Genomic DNA, 23,563 nt, shown 5'->3' on the forward strand with positions numbered 1-23,563 from the left:
GTTCCAAAACCTCCTCTAATGACACTTCAATCCAGGACAGTTCCTCAGATTCACCACCCACAAAGGACGGTGCAGATTTGGGAATCTCTGCAATGTCCTCAGCTGTGAAGACTGAAGCAAAGAAATCATTTCGTTTTTCTGCAATGGCTTTATCGTCCTTGATTGCTCCTTTTATAGGTCGATCATCTAGGGGACCCACAGGTTTTTTAGTGGGCTTCCTGCTTCTAGTGTACTTAAAAAACATTTTGTTATTTCTTTTTGAGTTTTTGGCTAGGTGTTCCTCAAAATCTTTTTTTGCTTTTCTTATTACATTTTTACACTTGATTTGACAGTGTTTATGTTCATTACTATTTATCTTACTAGGATTGGACTTCCACTTCTTAAAAGATACCTTTTTGTCCCTCGCTGCTTCTTTTACATGGTGGTTAAGCCACGGAGACTCTTTTTTAGGTCTCTTGCTATGTTTTTTAATGTAGGGTATACATTTTGCGGAAAAACTTGCCAGTCTAGACGCAGCCTATTTGTTTTTCATGTTACATTCCAGCGCCTTGATATTGTTATACCCACTGCCTCTTCTTGTCCCCACCCCCCATTTATTTTAGTTCAGGACATCCATCACGCTGGTCATCTGCAGAAGTGGGCTGTGCCCCCCAAAGCTCATGAGCCCAGCTACATGGTTTGTTAGGCTATGAGGTGCTACCAGACCATGTGTTGGCTTTTACGTGTCGCTTGTTGCAGCTGCACTGTTCCTCTTCCAGTCCCAGGGTGTCAAGTGGCAGAGGGGTGAACTCTGCACAAGCCACGAGGAGTCCAGTGGCACCTTAGAGACTAACTGAAGGGCTGGAGCAGGAGCTTTCGTGGGCAAAGACCCACTTCTCAGATGCATGCCAGGGTGGGAGGGGTTATTTTCAAAGACAAAAAATCCCCCGCTGCCTACCCAGCCCCCTCCCCTATTTGAACCCCGCCCCTCCCCTTCCCATCCCTTCCCCTGGCCTCCAGGCCCCGCCCCTCCCCTCCCCATCCCTTCCCCCGGCCTCCAGGCCCCGCCCCTCCCCTCAGCATCCCTTCCCCCGGCCTCCAGGCCCCGCCCCAGCAGGCAGCCTCGCTCTGACTCCAAGATGGCGCCCGTAGTGAATACGCTCTATCTCCTTCCTCGCGCGCTCAGAGCGGCCCCTGACCTTCCGCCTCCCCCCCCCACTCCCCACGGCAGCGTCACGACAAGATGGCGGCGCCCGCGCTGCTGCTGCCGCTGGTGGCGGCGGGGCTGGCGCTGGGCGCGGCGCTGCTGTGGCTGCGGGGGCGGCGAGCGGCGGGGGCGCGGGGCCGGGTGTGCGTGGCGGTGCTGGGCGACCTGGGCCGCAGCCCCCGCATGCAGTACCACGCGCTGGCCCTGGCGCGCCACGGGCACCACGTCACCCTCCTGGGCTTCCTCAGTGAGTGAGGCCGGGCCGGGCCCCAGCGTTCCCGCCCCCGCCACGGGCTCGCCCTGGGGCTCCCGCGGGGGCTCGTGTCCTGGCCCTGCCTCTCAGCCCGCCCTGCCTACGGGGCGGCCCGTCTGGGGTCTCCCCCCCCCCCCCAAGCTTGGCCAGGGGCTGTGAGCCCGCCCCCACCCCCACCCCAAGGCGGCCCGTCTTTAATATGGAGCCTCGGAGCAGCAGACCCCTGTCCCGCTATGCAGAGCCATTGCACGGACACACAATGGCTACGTCTACACTGGCATGATTTTCCAAAAAGGCTTTTAACGGAAAAGTTTTCTGTTAAGAGCATTTTCGGAAAAGCGCGTCTAGATTGGCAGGACGCTTTTCCGCAAAAGCACTTTCTGCAGAAAAGCGTCCGTGGCCAATCTAGATGCGTTTTTAGGCAAAAACGCCCCGACCGCCATTTTCGCGATGGGGCTTTTTTGCGGACAATACTATGCTGTCTACACTGGCCCTTTTGCGCAAAAGTCTTTCGGAAAAAGACTTTTGATCAAACGGGAGCAGCATAGTATTTCCGGAAAAGCACTGATGATTTTACAGGAGTTTGACAGTGCTTTTCCGGAAATTCAAGCGGCCAGTGTAGACAGCTGGCAAGTTTGTAAACTTGCCGGTCTAGACACAGCCAAAGTGTATCCCTGTCCACACCCCTAGTGGCAAAAATGGGGCTATAAAGCGGATAGCGGGGGAGGGGAAGGAGGTTGCAGGGCTTCACCAGTTAGCTTTGCTCCCTACAATTAAGATTTAAGTGCCTTCCCAGCTTGCTAGGGTGACAGTGGCCAGCCTCATGTGCCCGCCCTAAAAGCTTCTTACTCTCAGCAGACTGCATCCTTGTGACCCAAGCATCCAGTGTGGCCTGGGATGGTTACTGGTCCTAATATGAGTGCTGCTCACTGCAGTCTTTGTTCAGCTCAGAAGTGCAGCATCACCCACTGGGACCTGTTGTCCTGATGGGTCATACTACAGCTGCATATACTCATCTTGGTATTCTAGACCAGTGTTTCTCAACTTTTTATTTTAACAAAATACTCCTTTAAAAAAAAAAAAAAAAAAAAAAAAGGTACCCCCAGTACTTAGTTTTCAGACACACAGGGTTTTTTTTTTCTATCATTGCAACACATTTGTTTAAACAACTTCATCATAGCCAGGTGGGCAATCAAATTTTGGGGTGTAAAAAGTATAAAAATAATAAAGTGCTATAAAACTTAAAACAGAAATTCAGTTTTCTCCAAATTTCAGTTGTGTTGACGTACCCCCCATCACTTCTCTCGAGTACCCCTAAGAGTACTCATACTGCTGGTTGAGAAACACTGTTCTAGATGTTTCAGAGATTAAATGGTCCTCCCTGTCCCCCCCCATTCACTCTTACTTTTCAATTTTAATAACATTCTCTGTTACAGTAACAGTCTTGTATAAACAGATGGCTACAGAACAGTTTCTTTTTCTTTCAGGCACAAAGCCACACAGTGACATTTTGTGCAATGAAAAAATACACATTGTGTCAATTTCAGAACTTAAAGTGTTGCAAGGTATGTTCATAGAGTTAGATCATTTTTAGTTGTTCAGATGTATCAATATTTCACATTCTGTCTGTGCTCTGAAGATATTTACCATTATTGTTCAGTGAAAACCAGTTCTTAAGGTTTGAATTTAACTCCCAGAGTACAGTGAGTATCATTCTTTTAAAGAAGGGTGACAAATTTATACTGTCATAAAGTTATTTTTTAAAATCTGGCTCATAATTAGAATATTAGTTTATCCTATGTGGAAGCTATATACACTTTCATCATGTTGAACAATCTAAGCACTCACCTGAAAACTTGGACAATGCCTTGAAAGCAAATTAACTAAGCAAGTCTTTGAAAATAACAAGTTGATGCTGTTTGTGTGTGTGCTAACATGCACTGTGGATTTTTCTTTTTTCTAAAACAAAGACCATAAAGTAATGTTGGTTTTTAAATTTTCTTCTGTATGTTGACTGTAAATGAATTGCATATTGAGGATGTGCTATGTGAAATTATGACAAAGATTTCTGTCATTTTATAGTTGGTCCTAAGATTTTCCAGTATATTACAAAAGTTATTGCACAGGCAATACAACTGTTCTATACAATGCTGAAGATAGATCGGCCTTCTTATATTCTTCTTCAGGTATATATATATATATTTATAGATATATATTTATGTGTGTTATTGTTTCACACTGTAGTAAATTTTCATCAAAATACAGTGACTTCATTTTGATAAAACTACTAGTGCAGAATGAATAGTGGAAGTAAATTTATGCAAATATGAAATTTGCAAATATATTAATCAACCTTTGTATTTCACCTTTTTATTAATTTTTGAGCATTCAGACTTCATTGGGACAAACACTAGCAAACTGAATTTAGAGCAGATGTGTGAGTATTTACCAAAAGCAAATTTCAATAGGGTATTTGAGAATGGATTTCAAATTCTAATCTAATGCATATTGCACAAATCATGACGTAAGCAAATGTAGAATTCAAAATGATCTATGTTTAATAATCTAATCAGAACAGAATATCACAATTTGTCTCGTATGAATTACAAATTTTATGTTCCTTTGTAAAAATCACAATTCATACTGTGGTGATTAATACAAATGCTGTGTTTTTCGGTCAAATATTTATTTAAAATTCATTCCCTTTAAATGTTAGAAAAAGGCCTCACTTTCCTGATGTGAATGAATAGTTCTGTTCTAAGTGGAATTAGTGTTGATTGCACATGTCAAATTCAAAGCACGAAGAGGTGAGTCTTTTATCCATAGAACAAATACAATATGAGTGAACAGCAGTATGAACTTCAGTGTGCTGCTTTCCCCCTCCAAAGTGCTTCAAACTTCACTTCAAGGTTCCATCTCTAGGGCTATGTCTAGACTACAAGGTTTTTGCGCAAAAACCTGCAGCGCGTCCACACCTTGAGCATGTTTTTGTGCTAGAAAATCTACAATCAATCGACAGAACAGAGGACTTTTTGCAGTGTAGATATGCCTCCTTCTGTGAGGCATAACTCCTTTCTGCGCTACAGCTCTTGTGCAAAAAGGCATGTGTGGATGCTCTGCAGGGGGTTTCTTGTGCAAAAAGAGCCTATCCAAAAAAGCACAGGTGCTCTGATGGCCATTCTGTGAATGGCCATTAGAGCTTTCTTGCGCAAGAATGTCCATGCAGTGTGGATGCTCTCTTGTGCTAAAGCTCATTGCTTTTGCTGTGCGCTTTGAGGTCTGGACACGCTTTTGTGCAAGAACTCTTCCGCAAAAGGCTTCTTTTGCAAAAACCCTGCAGTGTAGGCAAAGCCTAGGAGTGAGAAAATAGCTCTGGTTCCATAACAATGAATCTGGATGTGTCTACTGCTATTTAGAGATGGTTGTGGTTGTTGCGATGTGATTTATGACCACTAGGGACTGGAGTGAGATTAGCCAACTCTTTCCCCATACATTACCGAGTAATTTGCTTGATTCCTGACTAGTCATAACTTGGGGACCGTATTTGAACCAATGACCTAGATATTTTGTAAAGCAGTTTCAGTCCATTCCTTTCCTTTTCTGGCAGATGATCTGCAGTTTGTCATTTGGTTATAATTTGTTGTTATTTTTGTTTTATTTATTAAACAGAATCCTCCAGGCCTGCCTAGTATAGCTGTTACCTGGATGGTTTGCCTTGTACGAAGAAGCAAACTGATCATTGATTGGCACAATTATGGTTATACTATAATGAGTCTGATCCATGGAAGAAACCATCCTATAGTACAAATTGCAGAGTGGTTTGTATAGAAATATTTATTTTTCTCTTAAAAATTGTATAGCGTTTACAGCATTCATACAGGTGGAAGGCAGCAGTGACTAGGATACTATTGACTAAGTGCCTCTTTAAAGAGGCACTTTATTTTTAGGCTCCAAATTGACCTATATTGTTTTGGAGGTGTCCTGTAGAATTAAATAGAAAATGCCCTTTCTCTGGGTTATCCTACAAACCTAATAGACAATTCTATCCTTGCTATACCATTCTGTAAGATGGTTCCAGAAAGCTAAAGAAAATATTGTTCTCTTTTAAGTTTGAGAGTAATTCCTGTTCCTGTTATTCTTTTTGTATTCTATAAGATTTTTCACAAGAATGATTATGCCCTTTTGAGGAACATCGTCCAGAAATAGCTAATTATTGTGTGTGTATGCACATACTAATGTTCACATGTGAAGTGTACACATAGAATTGTAAAAAGCCTGATGACTTAGTGCTGGTCTGCATTAGAAAATTAGATTGATTTAACTGTCAGTCTGGGGTGTGAAAAATCCACACGCCTGAGTGATGCAGATAACCCAGATTAGGTGTTGTCACCTCTCTGGTAGATAGATTACCTACACCGATTTAAGAATCCTTTCCATCAGCATAGACAGTGTCTACATTGAAGAGCTACTTCAGTGCACTGCTGTAGCATTTTAAGTGTAGACAGCCTTAACAGTCCTAATTATTTCTGAACTTAAGTGTCATCCATTTTATACTGTTAAGCTGCAACCATGCTTCTGAAATGCATGAGCTGCATATAAATCAAGTCAGTAGTAACCTGGGTCTGAATAGATGGGCTGGAGTCATGATGATAAGATGTACATGGCTGTATCAATTCCTTATGTCCCATATCTCAAATTTGAATATACAGTAAAAGCTGTGTTACCTAGCTCTGTATCAACCGGAAAACTCTATAAACCAGCATTTCTGATCTTCATTGAAAGTTCTAGTCCAGTTAGTGTGGAATTGGCAAGGATCTCTATGTGGCTGCATGTGGCTCCCTCATAGTGGCAACATGTCCCTGCTGCTCCTAGGTGGAGGAATGGCCACAGAGGCTCTGTGCTGCCCCCATCTCACATGCTTGCTCTGCAGCTCCCATTGTTTGAGAACTATGGCCAATGGGAGCTGCAGGGATGGTGCCTATAGGCAGAGACAGAATGCAGAGCTGCCTAGCTACGCCTCTGCCTTGGAGGAGCATGGACATGTCACTGCTTGTGAGGACCTGTATAAGGTGATTCTTGACTGGATCTGGCACCCCCAAACCTCTCCCAGGCCCCAACCCTCTGTCTTGAGTCTGGTCCCATGCTCAAACTCTCCCTGAATCCTGCACCCCTTCTGTCCTCTGAACCCTTAAGTCCCAGCCTGGAGCCCCTTTCTGCACCCCAGAGCCCACACATCTAGCTGCCCACACCTCCCACACCCAACCAGTTGCCCTAGCCTGGATCCCCCTCCTGCATCCTGAACCCCTCATTTCTGGCTCCACTAAAGAACCTGCAGCTCCCTCAACTCAGAGCCAGTACCCACTACCACACTCATCCCCCTGCCTCAGCCCACTCCGAACTATTAGTGAAGCAGAATATTTGACTAACCAGCACCTCCCTCCCCTCCCCCCCCCCCCCCCGCTTCTGCATGCTGGATAACAAAGCTTTTGCTATATTCTGCTTTTTGCCTTGCTTTTTATGACTAGATCAGAGGCAGCAGCACAGGGGTGGGGGTGTCAGGCAAGATCAGGGATCTGGCTTAAAGCTGCAATGGGGAGGGGAGAGGTGGCTGGGTGGCTGCCCCCCCCCATCTCCCCCCCCCCCCCCCGTGTAAATGCTGAAATTTTCAGTGGTTACACATATACCTGATAAATGCATTTTAACATCCCTACTCTATATACTGGGCTCTTTATTGAGTAATAGCAACACAGACATAATGTGCAAGTTAAGAAGTAATTGAGAAATTAATATTGCAAGATACAGCTCCTGATAATTTTAGGCAAAATTATGTTTAATTATATTAATTTTCATTCCATAGATTAGACATTGGTGAGAAACCGATATTCAGTGTCACAGTTTCATTAGATGGGAATGGTGTTTGGCTTATAACTGAAGTTTAATTTCTATCAGGTATGAAAAGTTTTTTGGACGCCTATCTGACTACAACTTCTGTGTGACTAATGCAATGAAAGAAGATCTACAGAAGAATTGTAACATCAAGTAAGTCAAAGATCTCACAACACAAATGATTGTGTATAGATTTTCACTTAAATCATCTAGCTAGCCAGCCCTAATGCTTTTGGATTCATAGAAGTCATATTGTATAATCAGGGATCCAAAAAGCTTCTTTCTGGCTAAGAACTAAAACTTGGAAAAGTGTATTTATCATCAAAGAATTGTTACTAATTCAATTTCCTAGTACTGAGAGGCCAAGAAACATAGAGTTGGTAGATGTACATGTCACTAAACTTTTGTTACCTTTTTTTTACTTGGTAAAACTTCTCAGTAGTTCCACAAAACTTAACTAAAGCTGAATATTTATCCCTCCTGTGTAATTTGCTCTCCAAGAAATGTTAGTGACAGCTAGAAGGTAGGGATGTGATAGTGTACGTGTTTGACCTTAATGGTTACACTCAGCACAGCCCCCACCCTCCACCTCTGCTGCTGTATCAGAGGCAGCAGAGCAGGTGGGGGGAGCAGGCACCCCATGAGCATCTGCTCTTTTTAAGCAGGTTCCCTGCGAGCACCAGCTCCCAGGGATCTGCCTGCCCACCCGCGCTGCTGCCTCTGGGTCAGCAGCTCAGGGTGGGGGGAGGTAGGGAGAGGCAGATGGCTCTGCAGGAACTAATGCTTGTTGGGGAGATGACTTAAAAGCTGGTTGCCCAGGTGCACCGGTTCCTGCAGAGCTGCTTCTCCCCCGAGTGTAAACTTGTAAGCACTGAAAATTTCAGTGGCTACATGTTTACAAACCTCTCCCTCCCGCCCCCTTCTAACATTCCAGTTAGAGAGGGGACCTCTGGGATTTTTGGCACCCACGCAGGCATGGAAGTAAGCATGAAGTGATTGAGTGTTTTAGTAATAGTGGAAGTGAAGGATGAATCTTCTATTGAAATTTAACCATTGGAGGAATTCCCAACCTCAGAAGAACATAAGTATGAGTAATAAATAAAAGTAATTCCTGGTTAGAGAGAATTTTTTGTGTGATGAAGCAGCTAGGGTGTGAGCGCACCATGGATAAACACATTGGACCTTAAGAAAAGTTCACAATGAAAAGCATTAACAACTAAAATAGATACTTTTCTTTCTTGATAGATCAAGGCCCCCAATCCTGTCTTTAACTTTTTGCATGTGATGAGTGGTCATACTGACGTCAGTAGAACTAATCAGCTGTTTAATTGTTTACAGTTTAGGGGTGTTTTCAGAATCAGATGATTAATTGTTTTGTTCTATTGATACTTTTAATTGCCTTTTATATATATATATATATATATATATATATATATATATATATATATATATATATATATATATATATATATAATTATTTGTTTCTCCACAGAGCAATAACCCTATATGACAAGCCAGCTTCTTTTTTTAAGGAAACATCGTTAGAACTTCAGCATAAATTGTACATGAAACTTGCTAAAGATTATGCTCCATTTAAAAGAGGGTACGTATAAGTAACAGATGCTCTAACAGTCTTTATTAACTAAGACAAGCCAGCATACTTAGTTTAGAAACTCAGTATATGCTTCTTCCCCATTAACTGACTTCAGCTCATCTTGGCTGTTGTTGATGTGATTCACAAGTGCATGTGGAATGGAAAAGGGTGTTTTTTTAAGGTGTCAAGTACCAAATAATTTTATCCCACAAGTCACTGAATATTTATAGTCCAGAAAAACAAAAGGGTAGGCTATATCTAAATACTTGTTTTTCTTAATGCAGATCCATGGATGTGATCATGCTACCATTTTAGTTACATTGCTCTTGGGGGAATTCTGTGCCAAAATTTAAAAATCCTGCACAAAAAAAATTAAATTAAATTAAAAACTTGTGTAATATTTTACAATTCTGCAAATTTTATTTCTCAAAATAACACTGCATAATCACACCAGTTTCAATTATTTTGGCAATTTATTTCACAATATTTGTCAGCAAGTATGTCTGTACCAGTACACACACACACACACAGAAAAATTCCCTCAGGAGTAGAATTAAAATAACTCCTGTGACAACCCAGTTCCTGTTTCTCTGCCCAATCCCTCGTGCAGAGCCCAGATGGGGGGCCAGGCACTCACCAACAACTCCCCAAAGCCGAGCACCTACCCCAGATACCCATACACCCTCCCTCCAAAATCTAGCTACAGGGCCCACCCTAACTCAGATACCCACCCTTCTACATCTTAGCACCCATGGCTCCAGAGGAAGGAACAGCTTGATGCTTGATCCCAGGCTTGCTTGGCACTTCCTGTGCGTTGCCATCTCCTTCCCTTAGAGGAAACTGCAGCTGCTGGGAACCCTCCATCTTCCCGTAGAGCAGCGGTTCCCAACCTTTTCCAGCTGGGGACCCTACCTTAACAATTCAGGAAGACTTGGTGACCCAAGGCAGTTCAAAAACAGGGGGAGTAGGGAGGATAGAGCCACCTGGGGGGACACTTGGTGACCCTTTTGAAATGTAATGGCGACCCATATTTGGGTCCCAACCCATAGGTTGGGAAACCCTGCCCTAGTGTCTTCTAGAGTCAAGCGGCACTCTGCCAGGTCCAGTGGTACCTCATTGCTGCCATCAGCACAGCAGCCCTTTCTTGTGGGGAAAGGAAATTCTGTGTGGGCAACTAAGGATGTTAAGAAGCAAGTAACTGGCTAATTGGATAATCAATACAATTTGTACTGACTACATGATTAGTTGATAAAGAGAGGTGTTCTGTCCTGGCTTGCACTGGGTCCAGGAGCTACCTTGACTGCGGCTCTGCAGTTTAGATGTAGTTGGTGCTGGGCATGTAGGTAGTCCATCTCCTTTTACATTTAAACTAGAGAGTTGCAGTGGGGGTAGCTCCTGGAGCTAGCGTGAGCTGGGACTAAGCTGCCCAGCTCTTACTGCATTTAAAATGCAGAGCCACACTGGGGGGTAACTTCTGGAGCCAGCACAAGCCCGGGACTGAGTAGTCCCGGCTTGCACCAGCTCTGGGACCACTGCAGCTCTGCCTACCTTGCCTCTCCCCCTGCGTACCACAGAGATGGTGCTTGGGGGAACTGGCTTTTAAGCCAGCTTCACCCAGCACCAGCTCCTGCTCCCCCCCCACCTTTGCTGCAACCGCCCGGCTCTTACTACATTTAAAATGCAGAGCTACAGTGGTCCTGGACCTGGTGGAGTTGGGACTCCTCGGTCACAGTTCATGCCGGGTCCATGAGCTACCCCCAGTGTGGCTCTACATTTTAAATGTAGTAAGAGCCAGGAGGATTTACTACATTTAATATGCAGAGCTGCAGCGGTCCCAGCTCTGTCCAGGCTTGTGCTGGTCCAGGACCTACCCCCGCTGTGGCTCTGCAGTTTAAATGTAGTAGGAGCTGGGCTGCCTGTGCAGCTGGACCAGCTCAAACCAGGACAGAGCGCCTTCTCTTATCGAGTAATAGTGTAATCGATACAAATTGTATCTCAAAACCATAATGTGAACTGTTATTCTCCAAGAACCATATTTAAGGCTATAAGCCTTAAATATCTCCCCAAATTAATCAGACAGGTTTGTAGTAACTTAACATTAAATAAACCTATAAAATATGTAATATAATGATTTTGCAACAAGTTAAAGGTTTGTCCCTCTCATGCAGTATTAATCTTTGAAGTAGCACCATCTTTCATGGAGGTGATATGAAGTTTCTGGGACTCCTAACCTGTGTTCCTCTACCTCTGGGCAAAATGGCTCATCTGTTTCATAGTTGCTTTCAGTGAATTAGATCTGCTCACTTACCATGAAAACACTGGAGCCTCTGTGGCTTGAAGTAGACTTTGATATAAGGCCCTTATGTAGATGTGGGGAGCTAGATTGAGGCTAAGGTGAATCTTGCTGTTAAAAACCCTCAGATATAGCTACTGAAACATCCCTTGCTAGACAGTCAAAGAAAGAAATTTGGCAATTGTCAAATTCCCGGTGAGCTAAATAATGACTGGTACTGGCTTCCTCATAAAAAGAGCCCCATTCATATTCATTTCAGATTTTTCAAAATCATGAGCTAATATTAAGATTTTTTCTCCAGAAGTTTGTGTGATGTTTACCATAGTAAATATCATAGAAAAAAGGAAGACGAGGTAATACATTTTCCTGGACCAATTTCTGTGTGAGTGTGTTGGACAGAGACAGGCTTTTGAACCACAAAGATCTTCCTGAAGAATAAAAGATATTATGTCACCCATCTTGTCCCTCCAATACCCTGCGACTGACAGCTATACTGCATATTATAAATATCATGGCAGATGACTGTACAGTGAGAAATGGCTTGAAAACCCTGAGGACACTCAGTGCAGCTTGCTTTTTAAAATCCTTAGTGTAGAGTGAATTGATTCCAGGTATATTTGATTGAACAGTGTGGGCCATCATCTTCAAGGTAAATGAAGTACAGATTGGAGACTCCTTGGAAGTAGTATAGCTAGGATGTCAGTGAAAGCTAGGAAAAGAATCATCTGAGTCACATCATTGTGATACTCAGATGCTCACCACCAAAATGAAGGACTCCCCAGAGATGTTAAATGATGCATTTGGAGCCAGAATGTTGTGAAATTCATACCCTTTGGTACAGTATTTGATTATATTCATACACATCCTTAGATAGTATATCTTGGGATTAATAATGATGCTCTCTAAATCCTATTTACAGAATAGACTCCATATGTCAAGACGTTGAGAAGTCTGCATTTACAGAGCTAGATGTCAGAAATGGAAGTGTGACACAAGATAGAGAGAGACCAGCTCTTCTAATCAGCAGCACCAGCTGGACAGGTCTTGAATCAAATTGGTGTTTGTTGTTAAAATTCCTGTATAATAATTTTACATTAAACAGTTGATAGACTTTAGAACTGTTCCACCCTCCCCCACACATAAACTTTGCTCTGATACAGGACATTACAATGAGCAAAAACAAAGTTGTATACATTTCTTTTGATTAACAGGAAGAATTTGCAGATCAGCTATATGGACTCTCAGTGTCTGCATATGAGGACCATAATCCATTGAATTTTTTAGTTTAATTATGGAGTTATAAGGTAAATGTCGAGCTCCATGAACAATTAGAGAAACAAGTCCTATCATCATCTAACATTAGAAGTATGCTTACTATGTTTGCATGGTGCTGTAGAATGGCTCTAATAAGTTAAATGTTTTGTCTTTCATTTCCTGGTACATTTATTACATATATTAATGCACTGAGAGAATTACTTGTTTTGAAAAGGTATAAAGCTGGAACAAAATCTGCAGTGTTGCAATTGAGAATGGAAGTGTGCATCTTCCATTAGAATTAACTGGGCAAGAATGTCTAATAACATTGAAATGATGTGCTATTGGGATGCTGTTTGACTTCAGTTTTTGTGTAATTGTTGGAAAAGATTCCATTAAATGCAGGAATACCGGCTTTTATTAGCATTACATTTATAGTACCTATAACATTAAAACCATATTGAAAATGTCACTTCAGTGAAGATGAGGAAAGTCATGATTGCTATCCTTTAAAGAGAATAAGTTTTTACAGCTACAAATGCTAGCAATGTCACTAATACACCTTTCTTTTCCAGAGGATGAAGATTTTTCTATTCTTTTAAAAGCTTTAGAAAGTAAGTATCATGAAGTTTTCTTTGGCTATTTAAAGAGTCTTATTTATTCTTAACAATTACTGAGCGCTTCTTTAAAGAACAGTGCTTTCAGCTACATCTACACTGTAGCCTTTTTACTGAAAAGCTTATGCAAATGAAGCACGGAGTGGAATATCGCCGCAGTTCATTTGCATAATTAATTAGCAGCTGTTTTTTGCGCAAGAGGCTTTTGTGCAAAAAGGAGCTGTGTAGACGGTTCCTTTTTGCACAAAAAGCCCCCTCTTGTGCAAGAGCCGTTCTTCTTCATTTTTTCAGGAAGAACAGCTCCTGTGCAAGAGGGGGGTTTTGCACAAAAAGGAGCCATCTACACAGCTCCTTTTTGCGCAAAAGCCTCTTGTGCAAAAACAGTTAGTTGCTGATTAATTATGCAATTGAAGCATGGTGATATTCCACTCAGCGCTTCATTTGCATAAGTTTTTCAGGAAGAAGGCTATAGTGTAGATGTAGCCTTCATGTGCAAATGAAAATTCACAGGCATTTAAGGGACGGAGTAGTTTGTCGCAGTATAGGGGTTAAAAAAAAATACGTTAAGATCATAGTTATGTGCAGGATACAATTAAAATATTTATCATTAGGAAATCTATTTCCAACTACTTGATAAGGTGAGTTACAGCTTTAGTTTGTATGCAGCATGAAGTGGTATTGCTGCTACTGAGCTTCCTCTTGTGCCTGGGGTGCCTTTGCTTCTCCCACAAAGGTTCCTTATACAGGTCTGGGTTTAGTCACAGTCATTCAAAGCCCCCTGTCAAGGCTGGTCCCCACTCTGGCACTCTGAGTGAAGATGATGGGAGTCAGCAAGAGACCTTCAATATCTTGCCTCTGTAGGCTCTGCTTACAAACTCCCCAGAGTCACAGATTTACTGACTTTAGGGGGTAGTTGCCACTACCAAGTGCAACAAACCCCTTTGTTCTTGAACTTAGGAAGAAAAAACTTGGATTTCCTTCCCTAGGGGTATTTCAAACTCCTCTGCCACCAGAGAGCTTGAAAAAAGAAACAAAAGCAACAAATTGTGTCTTTGATAGCTGAGCTCTCAGGCTAGGCAGACACACAGACAGACCTCCTGTTTCTTCCCAGGACACAAGAATCAAATCATCACCATAAAAAAGGTGATTTTATTAACAAAACAAAAAGATATACTTGATAAAACGTACTTGATTGCTAGCTGATTCAGAGCAACTGAGTAAGACGAATTAAAACACAGAGAACATCTCTGGGTATGCTCTTAGATAGTCAATGGGGGAGGGAAGGCACAGATTCACACAGAGAAATTTAAACAAACAACCACAACAAAAGAACCACCCTGATCGCGACTAAATACACATTTTTCCTTGATTTACTCATGATCCCTTCCTGGTTTAGTCCACTTCCATGCCCTGAATTCCTTGTAGGCATGGTAATTCTGATTACTGCATGTTGTTCCCTCCAGCCCTTAACTTAGAAGTCACATAAAGGAAGAGCAGATCAGGTATCTATATGCAATTCAGATTTCAGTACTGTATCCCATTGGTTCTTTTGGCCCCCGGCCAGCACTCTTGCTAGCTACCTGAGTTTAACCCTTTATTCACCGAGTGCTGGCCAACACTCCAACCCATCACAGCCCCAAATTGAAGTCCCCTAACCAGACATTTCTCCTACTACTCCCAGGCCTCTATGACAGGAGAGCTTTTGCAGTCTTTCCCTAGCTTGTCCAGTGTCTCTCCTGCCTTAGCAGGCTATTCCTAGTCCTTCCTGTCTGGAGACTTAGTCTCAGATCCCTGGACTCTGCTGGAGCATGCTCAGTCCTAGCAGTCTCTGTTCTCCCTGAGGACCTCCCCTTCAGTGCAGCCACCTTTTGTCCTTTATTGGGAATTACTTGATGTGAAATGCAATGGGTGAGTGCTTGTGGATTCAGATATCACTTAGTCACTCATTGAAAGGCTATCTCCTGTTCACTCAGATGCAAAATGTGTACCTGTTCCACAATGTTAGGGCGGTCAGCGGGAGTTGGACATATTACTGGCCCTATCGCTCTCTGTGTACAGTGGGCTGTGAAACTGACATGCCTTAACTGCATCAGCCCAAGGAGCCATTGATTTGGGGGAAGTTAGGCTCAGGTGGACTCATTCCGTAATCAGAGTTGGCTTAGATCCAAGTGCTCCAGCCCATTAGGCAAACCACCCTGTTACACAACATATACACATAGGCTGCGTCTAGACTGGCATGATTTTGCGGAAATACTTTTAACGGAAAAGATTTTCCGTTAAAAGTATTTCCACAAAAGAGTGTCTAGATTGGCACGGAAGCTTTTGCACAAGAAGTGCTTTTGCGCAAAAGCATCCGTGCCCAGTATAGACGTGCTTGTGTGTAAGAAAGCTCCGATGGCCATTTTAGCACCCATAGAGACACAGACACACACTTTCAAATTCCTGGTGAGATGATTTCAAGAAAGAGGGAACCCCCATTAAGCAATTTGGATAATCTGTTTGACTGGATTTTTTAACCTAACAAGAAGAAACAGCTGGAAGTGGTCAAAGAGTAATGTGGGGTTGCTGCAGTTTTCATGAACTGTACATTTAAAAGCATAATATCCATATAGTTTGTTTATATAGTATTAAAAACAAAATCTGTCAATATATATATATTTTAAAAAACTCTGAGAAATCAGTTTTAATGAATTTTTTATTTTCATAAAATGAAAATTCTTGCACCCACTTCATAATTAGGGATTGTCTGCATGAGGAGGAGGCAACAGGATTTGCCCTAGCAGCATTGTGGGTGACACACACTTATGACTAAACTTTGCAAACTGATTTCTTTAAGTATGCAGCATGTTTCAGAGAGGACTAGGTGATTCCTTATGAAGAGTTATTACTTTGCATAATGACTGTTATGAGAGGCTCAAATTAGAATCACAGTACCCAATGTCAATTTGCATGTTTGCCTGTAGTTTTTTTCTATTTGTCTGAAATAGTGTTCATTTGTACAGGATAATTATTCTTAACCGAGAGTGTGTGTATCTGGGCACACACAAAATAACTTTATTTGTTTTGTAGATTATGAAGAGTATGTCAATGATGGAATCAAGCTTCCTTCTTTAATATGTGTGATAACAGGTACCACTTTTTAATTGTTATTTTCTGTTCCTTTTCAAAGCTGATACCAGAGGATTAATTTTTGTCATCCCACTAGATTGACTTTTAAATAGATTTTTTTTATCTTTATGAAGTAACAAAAGGAATAGAATATTTGTTTGGCACTGATTTAACACATCAGTGGTTGGAACAAAAATCAAGAATGATGGTATGTTTGCATTTTAAAATAAAAGATGCTACAGCATACAAATCTAGCAATTGTATTGTATTCTGTAATTCCTTTGGACGTATTTTCAGAATTTGAATAGTGAAGAAATGCTGGTAAAACAACTTAAAATATGGGTTTAAATGGTATTTGCTATAAATAGACATTTGTCTAGTACTTGCTAAGGAGACTTACTGGTTGACTGTGAGGTTTTTGCAAAATGCTGTAGGCTGTTCAACAAATGATATTTTTTCCTCCTAGTACAAAACTAATAACTTAGCATGAAGCTAGCAGGGCACCGTGCTGCGGGAGGGAGCCATCTTTCAGTGGATTTGTATCTGATAATGGTTTATTTACAATTTATTTCTATAAGTTATGGTTGCCCTCAGAAGACCCATTCAGGTTCAATGTCATTATGCTAGACCCTTATGAACACTGATGAAGATGCAGCCCCTTCTTCAAATACCTTACAATCTAGGAATACAAATGAGATGTGCTCTTTATCACTAGACTATAATGTGTAGACAAACCCCCACTTTTGATAATTACAGCAAAAACACTAATATATATTGTGTTTGTTTTCCATTTAAAAGGGAAAGGACCTTTAAAAAAGCACTACAACAGTCTGATAGACAAAATGCACTTTAAACACATCCAGATCTGTACACCGTGGCTTGAAGCTGAGGATTACCCTGTTCTGCTTGGTAAATAATGGATTACAATTGTTGAAAAAGCTTTAAAGACTCAGGAACAATGTGTGAGTCTTGAGCAAAGGTTATGGATAGCTGTTGAGAATTTTGGGCAAAGATGGCATGGTATTTATCAGGTGATTTTTTTACCAGGTAAAATTATGCATTTGCCACGTTGGAAAAAACTTGTTAGTGTCAGTTTAAGGTAATTTCTATTTTTAAAACTGTTTTGTTAATAATGCCACTTGAACTTAATTTTAGATACATATTCCAATTGGGGTTATGCAAACCAGTTGATGTGTAGGTTAATTTAGGGTTGTACAAATACAAATAAAACTACAATGGGCATCATTACTAATATATGTAATTATAATGCAGTATTGAACCATGTCTACATTTTGGTTTATTTTCTCAAGGAAGTGATACATGTTACGACTCAGTTTTCAGTATCTCATAAAAATATTGAAAACATTTTATTATATGAAAACAACACAGAGTTGTAAGCTTGAAGCACTAAACAATCAGAAGCATGCAGAGTTGCAGACCAACAGTCCAGCTCTGTTTGGCCATGCAACATCTTGTAGCAGAAGACCAGCTTTGATGTAATGAATAGCCCATGCCTGTTTCTCAAATTTGAATAGATGTATCACAAGTCTGAAAAAAATGATTTTGAATTTTCTGAATCCTGATGAAATTATTCTTCCCAGTTTCCTGGTTTAAACTTGGTTTAAGCTGGTATTTACCAGTGTTCTGTCCTGAACTAGATTTTCCTGGGAAATTGCCAGCCCTTATTTTGGAAAGTAGGTACAGGAATACCACAGTAAACTTAAATTGTTTGTTAAGAATAAAATATATAACTGTAATTTGTGCCTTTTCTTTTGACTGAGAAATTGTTTAAATTTTGAAACTGCAGTTTCTCCTCCTATTCAGGTAACTAAGTGTAGAATTCCATCTTGAAGGTATGGTCATAGATCTATGATCATACCACCCTGAACAAGCCTGATCTCTGTATTAAAAAGCGTCTGTTTGCCACCTTTTGATTTTTCAGATAGGCTAATATACTGGATTGATTTCTGTTCTATATAGTCTCAGGGTTCTGTTCAGCAAGATCACATTGGAGAGTTTCTAGCTGAACTACTGAAAGTAGCTGAGGAGATGAGGAAATAGAATGTTTATACTTCCTTAGCATTTTAGATAAATGAAGCTTAATAAAAGTATATAAGGATAAAATAATGGCAAAATACAAGTTCTGCTTGATTTAAGCCCCTTGAGTCTGCCACTGTCAGTTTATTTGACTGTAAAGCAGCATGTATATCAGTGGTGGTTTGTAAGTGATGAATATTCATCTCTGTCAACTTGGACTCCATAAATTGTCCATGTATTGTTAAGGCATTTGGATTGGAAGAGTCCCCCGTGGGTCATCTATTTCATCCCCCTACATTGTGGCAGGATCAATTTTAATGTTTTTATTACCATTTGTAATGCATGGGGCTAGAGTAAGTGTATAAAATCTGTTCTTTTTTTTCAATTTCTCTTCTCCACTTAACATAACCTAGTTAGTATGCTTCTAAATCGCAGCTATTCTAAAAAATACAAAATTGTATGGCTTTTACTCACTGAATTCTGACATTAATGATATTCCAAGCAGTTATGTTTAAGTGGCACCAAAGGAAACTATTTTCCTCAGAAACTGTTAATGGTTAATAAATGGTGTATTTGCAGAATAACCTTTAGAGTTAATCACTTTCAGAAGAAACTTATTAAAGTCAGTTTTGTTTCCTTTATCATTTATAGGGTCAGCAGATTTGGGTGTCTGTCTCCACAAATCATCTAGTGGCCTAGATCTGCCTATGAAGGTGGTGGATATGTTTGGCTGTTGTTTGCCTGTGTGTGCAGTACATTTCCAGTGGTAAGAGTTTGCTTATTTTGACCTAGAATAAAAGAACCCAAAAATATTTTTTTTAAAACAAATAGGATAGTTTGCTACAGAATCACATTATAACAATTGCTGCTGATATCGATTGTTAATTATGGCACAATTATATCATAGAATCATAGGGCTGGAAGAGACCTCAGAATGTCATTTAGTCCAGCCCCCTGCCCAAAGCAGGACGGATCCCAACTAAATCAAGCCAGACAGGGCTTTGTCAAGCTGAGACTTAAAAACCTCTAGGGATGGAGATTCATAAGGTAAATAAAATAACTTATGACATGTAGAGGTCATTTTGAAAATGAACACTTGGATATCTTAGTATTGGAAAAAGTTAGAAAAGGGCAACGAACATGATTAGGGGTTTAAAGCAGTTGCCATATGAAGAGAGATTAAAAAGACTGAGACATTTCATCTTAGAAAAGAGGAGACTAAAGGGAGATATGAGAGGTCTGTAAAATCATGACTGGTATGAAGAAAATGAATAAGGAAAAGTTATTTGTTTGTTCTCATAGCATAAGAACTAGAGGGCACCAAATGAAATTAATAGGTAGCAGGTTTATAACAAACAAAAGTTTTTCTTCACATAGCACACAGTCAACTTGTGGAACTTCTTTCTAGAAGATGTTGTGAAGACCAGGACTTAACAGGGTTCAAAGAAGAACTAGATAAATTCACGGAGATTAGGTCCATCAATGCTTATTAGCCAGGATGGGTAGGAAAGATATCCCTAGTCTCTGTTTGTCAGAGGCTGGAAATGGGTGACAGGGGAGGGATCACCCTGTTGTTTTCATTTCTCTGGGGCACCTGGCATTGGCCACTGTTGGAAGACAGGATACTGGGCTAGATGGACCTTTGGACTGACACACTATGGCTGTTCTTATGTTCTTGTATTCACTTTTTTGGTGTGGAAATATTAGGGTATTAATTGCGGTATCCTAGCCAGTTTTCCTATTCTAAACTACTGGATTTGTTTCTCTGTACTGTTTGAGAGATGCTTCATTCCACCCTAGGATTGTCTAAACCTCAGAGATTGATGAAGTGTTACTGTATCCACTGTTTATAAAGTACCTGTACCTTTTAGGAGAAATATGGCTTTCATAATGTAAAGATACTTTGTCTTGTGCTATGACATTGCTGGTGACAGCAGCAGAGACTATTCTGTGATATTATTGTTCATGACTGCAATATATAATGAACACTCTTTTTGTGTGATTTTTTTAATAGGATCGGTTTACTAAGCCTATAAAATACACTAGCTTACAGTATGATCTTGGTATCTTCAAGTGAAAAATGCACATTTCAAATTTTAAAGAGTTCCGCTTGGAAAAAAAACATCCTCAAAGAAAATCACTGCACTGTGTTATAGGTTGCTGCAATTTAATCTATCCTGCTTCATGGGCAAATTCTGAGGAGAATAAAATCTGCTGTAATTTAGCCATTTTTCAGCCCTTTCGTTATGCAATGTATAACTTAGACTCTCACCCAGCTATCAAGTTACAATATGTAATTTTACACAATCTTATACATCACCAAAATTTGACCTACTGAGTCTAAGTCCAAAGTGGTGTAATTTGTATGCTATAGGGATGGAACAGAGGGGCTAGAATGTACACCAGTAAATAGGCTGCAAATTAATGTAAACCATCCTTACTGTAAGTTGTACTATAGTTTGGTAAGCTACATATTGGTAAATGCACGGGTGCAGTGCAATGTAAGGGAGACTTAGAAAGCATTATAATTGAACCAGTTACATGTGAAAGAAGACTTATTCTTCTGTCCTAGCTTCCTTTAGACTCTGTGACTGTGACCTGTGTTTCGGAAGGGTTACATACAATAGAGCACTGCATACTGGTCATTATTGAAATGAATGGCTTTAGTTACAATGGGCTAACAAAGCCTGATGACTGCAATTGTACATTACTCTGTGCTGGCGGACCAAATAACATGTCGCCACTGTATCCTTTTTATTCCTCCCCAAGAGGAAGAATTTCTAAGTTTGGTAATACACTGTGGCTCTGTCTACACTGGCATCCCTTCTGGAAAAGGGATGCTAATGTAGCACTTTGGAATAGGCAAGTCCGCAGGGGATTTAAATATCCCCCGCGGTATTTGCATTAACATGGCTACCGCTTTTTTCTGGCTTGGAGATAAGCCGGAGAAAAGCGCCAGTCTAGACGTGATTCTCCGGAAAATAAAGCCTTTTCCGGAGGATCTCTTATTCCTACTTCGAAGTAGGAATAAGAGATCCTCCGGAAAAGGGCTTATTTTCCGGAGAATCACGTCTAGACTGGCGCTTTTCTCCGGCTTATCCCTAAGCCGGAAAAAAGCGGCAGCCATGTTAATGCAAATACCGTGGGGGATATTTAAATCCCCCGCAGATTTGCCTGTTCCAAAGTGTCTGATCTGCATCCCTTTTCTGGAAAAGGGGTGCAGTGTAGACACAGCCTGTGTGTAGCAGCAGTTCTGGATGGGCTTCTTATGCTTGGAGGGGAGGACTAATCTTCTTCTGTCATTTTCAGCCTATGTAAGGAATGGAATTTGTCTAGAGATCCAGGATCTCAACAACATGGGGGTTGTTTTAGGGTTTACAAGCCCCACACTAAGCATGGGTAGAAGACATAGGAGTCTTCCCTGCTCACATATTCACTCTGCTGTTACCATTATTGGGCCTAACCAAGTGAGTTATAAGATCAAGAATACATATTCCTGCGCATCCAGAAATATAATTTATGCTATCATGTGCCGAAAGTTTCCGTCTGCTATGTTCATTGGACAAACGTCTCAGACACTTCGCCAAAGGATCAATGCCCACAAAACAGATATTAGACAGGATCACAAAGAAAAAACAGTTTCTTGCCATTTCAACCAGAAAGGACACTGTCTCAACGACCTAATTACCTGCATCCTACTCCAGCAGACTTTCAAATCTGCACTTGAAAGGGAATCCTCTGAACTGTCATTCATGCTAAAATTCAACACTCTTCGCGGGGGGCTCAACAAAGACACCAACTACCTTACCCATTACAAAGATAGCTTCCCCAATTATCACCTCTAATACCATTAGCTCACAGACATTTACCTTCCTCCCCCCCGCATCCCCTTTCTGTTCTGAAATGTGATTTGTCCTTTTCATATGTGTTCACTTTTTTTTAATTGTATCCTTTGGTATATACGGTTGTGACTATTTTCTTCCCCTATTTGATCTGAGGAAGTGGGTCTAGTCCAAGAAAGCTCATCTAATAAACCATCTTGTTAGTCTTTAAAATGCTACATAGTCCTGCATATTGTTTCACATGCAACCAGACTGACTATACCCCAGCACAGCTGCCAGAACCACCCATAACAGAGGCATGCACCCACAACTGAGACTAATAGGGAAAACAAGTCGAGCTATCAAGGAAGGTGAACAGAAAGGCCCGGGATAGAGGATGGGCATCAACGCCGTGCCAGACTGCCTCCAAGGAACTGACCGGGAGACAAGAGAAGCCTGCAAGCCCTGGAGTTTAAGGGCTGATTGGCTCAGTTTAGGTTAAATGGATGGAATGGGCTAATATGATATGAATAGAGGGAGACCACTTAGGAGAAAATTTCTCTAGTCTATAGATTGTCCCCATAGTATTTGATAGGACTACAATATAGGAATCTCTACAGGTATTGAAGTGGAGGAGACTTTTATGCTGTTCTCACATTTTCTTCACTGGTTTTGTTCACAGTTTACACGAACTTGTGAAACATGATGAAAACGGCTTGATATTTAAGGACTCTAATGAACTCGCAAAACAGCTGAAGGTAAAGATATTAGAAGCTCAAATAATTTGTTTCCTTTTCCTTGTTAATGGGAAGGTGCAGCTTTGCAAGTATGGAGTGAGGAGATCATATATCCTATTATGTTTTTTCTTCCTCTGTTCTCTCACATCCTTTGCTTTTGGGCAGTGCTGCTTTTTGGGTTTATTTATTTGTATATACTGTAAGTCAGCATTGAATAGTATTGAGTATTAATAATTATCTGTGTGGATTTAACTTTAAATATGCATCTCAGGAGGAATTTGCTGCCTATAGTTACAGATTTTATTGGCTACATCTATTTGTGTATGAATGTAAAGCAAGAAAGCACATTTTAAATATTTTATCATCTTGCGGTACCTAGAGATCTAGGAGGAGAGTCCACCTTACAGCTCCTCTCCTAGTAATCTATCCATTGAAGTTACAAAGCTAGAAGTGTAATACTTAATTTCTGTGTTATTTCTTTAACCTTGCAGATGCTCTTTTTGGAATTTCCTACCCCTGAAAGCAAACTTCATACGTTCAGAAGAAATCTTCAGGAATCCAAGCAGCTGAGGTGGGATGAGAGCTGGGAACAGACTGTCCTTCCTGTGCTTAGGAACAATTTATGATTTCCAAAAAAAATGAACAAAAGAATTTGTGCTTACGATTTTCACATTCCCAAGTTTGGTTTTACATGATGAAAATGATGAATAAAGTCTTTATATTTGATCTTAGACAAGTTTTTATACATGCCTCCATCCCAAAATAATCTTTTTAACA

At 40.9% G+C, this 23,563-nt stretch overlaps 1 protein-coding gene across 1 annotated transcript; it reads left to right on the top strand.

Annotated features, from left to right (window-relative positions):
• The first annotated feature begins 1,181 nt into the window (after positions 1 to 1,181).
• ALG1 (ALG1 chitobiosyldiphosphodolichol beta-mannosyltransferase) lies at positions 1,182 to 23,512 on the top strand. The gene is made up of 13 exons (XM_075899251.1): positions 1,182 to 1,433; positions 2,927 to 3,004; positions 3,522 to 3,625; positions 5,109 to 5,257; positions 7,389 to 7,478; positions 8,818 to 8,928; positions 12,132 to 12,253; positions 13,042 to 13,080; positions 16,153 to 16,212; positions 16,990 to 17,100; positions 18,880 to 18,994; positions 22,732 to 22,807; positions 23,278 to 23,512. Exons 1-13 carry the CDS (start codon positions 1,223 to 1,225, stop codon positions 23,410 to 23,412), a joined length of 1,401 nt encoding a protein of 466 aa, XP_075755366.1. The 5' UTR covers positions 1,182 to 1,222; the 3' UTR covers positions 23,413 to 23,512.
• The last annotated feature ends 51 nt before the right edge of the window (positions 23,513 to 23,563 follow it).

This window comes from Pelodiscus sinensis, chromosome 16 (genome assembly GCF_049634645.1).
Source record: "Pelodiscus sinensis isolate JC-2024 chromosome 16, ASM4963464v1, whole genome shotgun sequence".
In the NCBI taxonomy this organism is placed as follows: Eukaryota; Metazoa; Chordata; order Testudines; family Trionychidae; genus Pelodiscus; species Pelodiscus sinensis.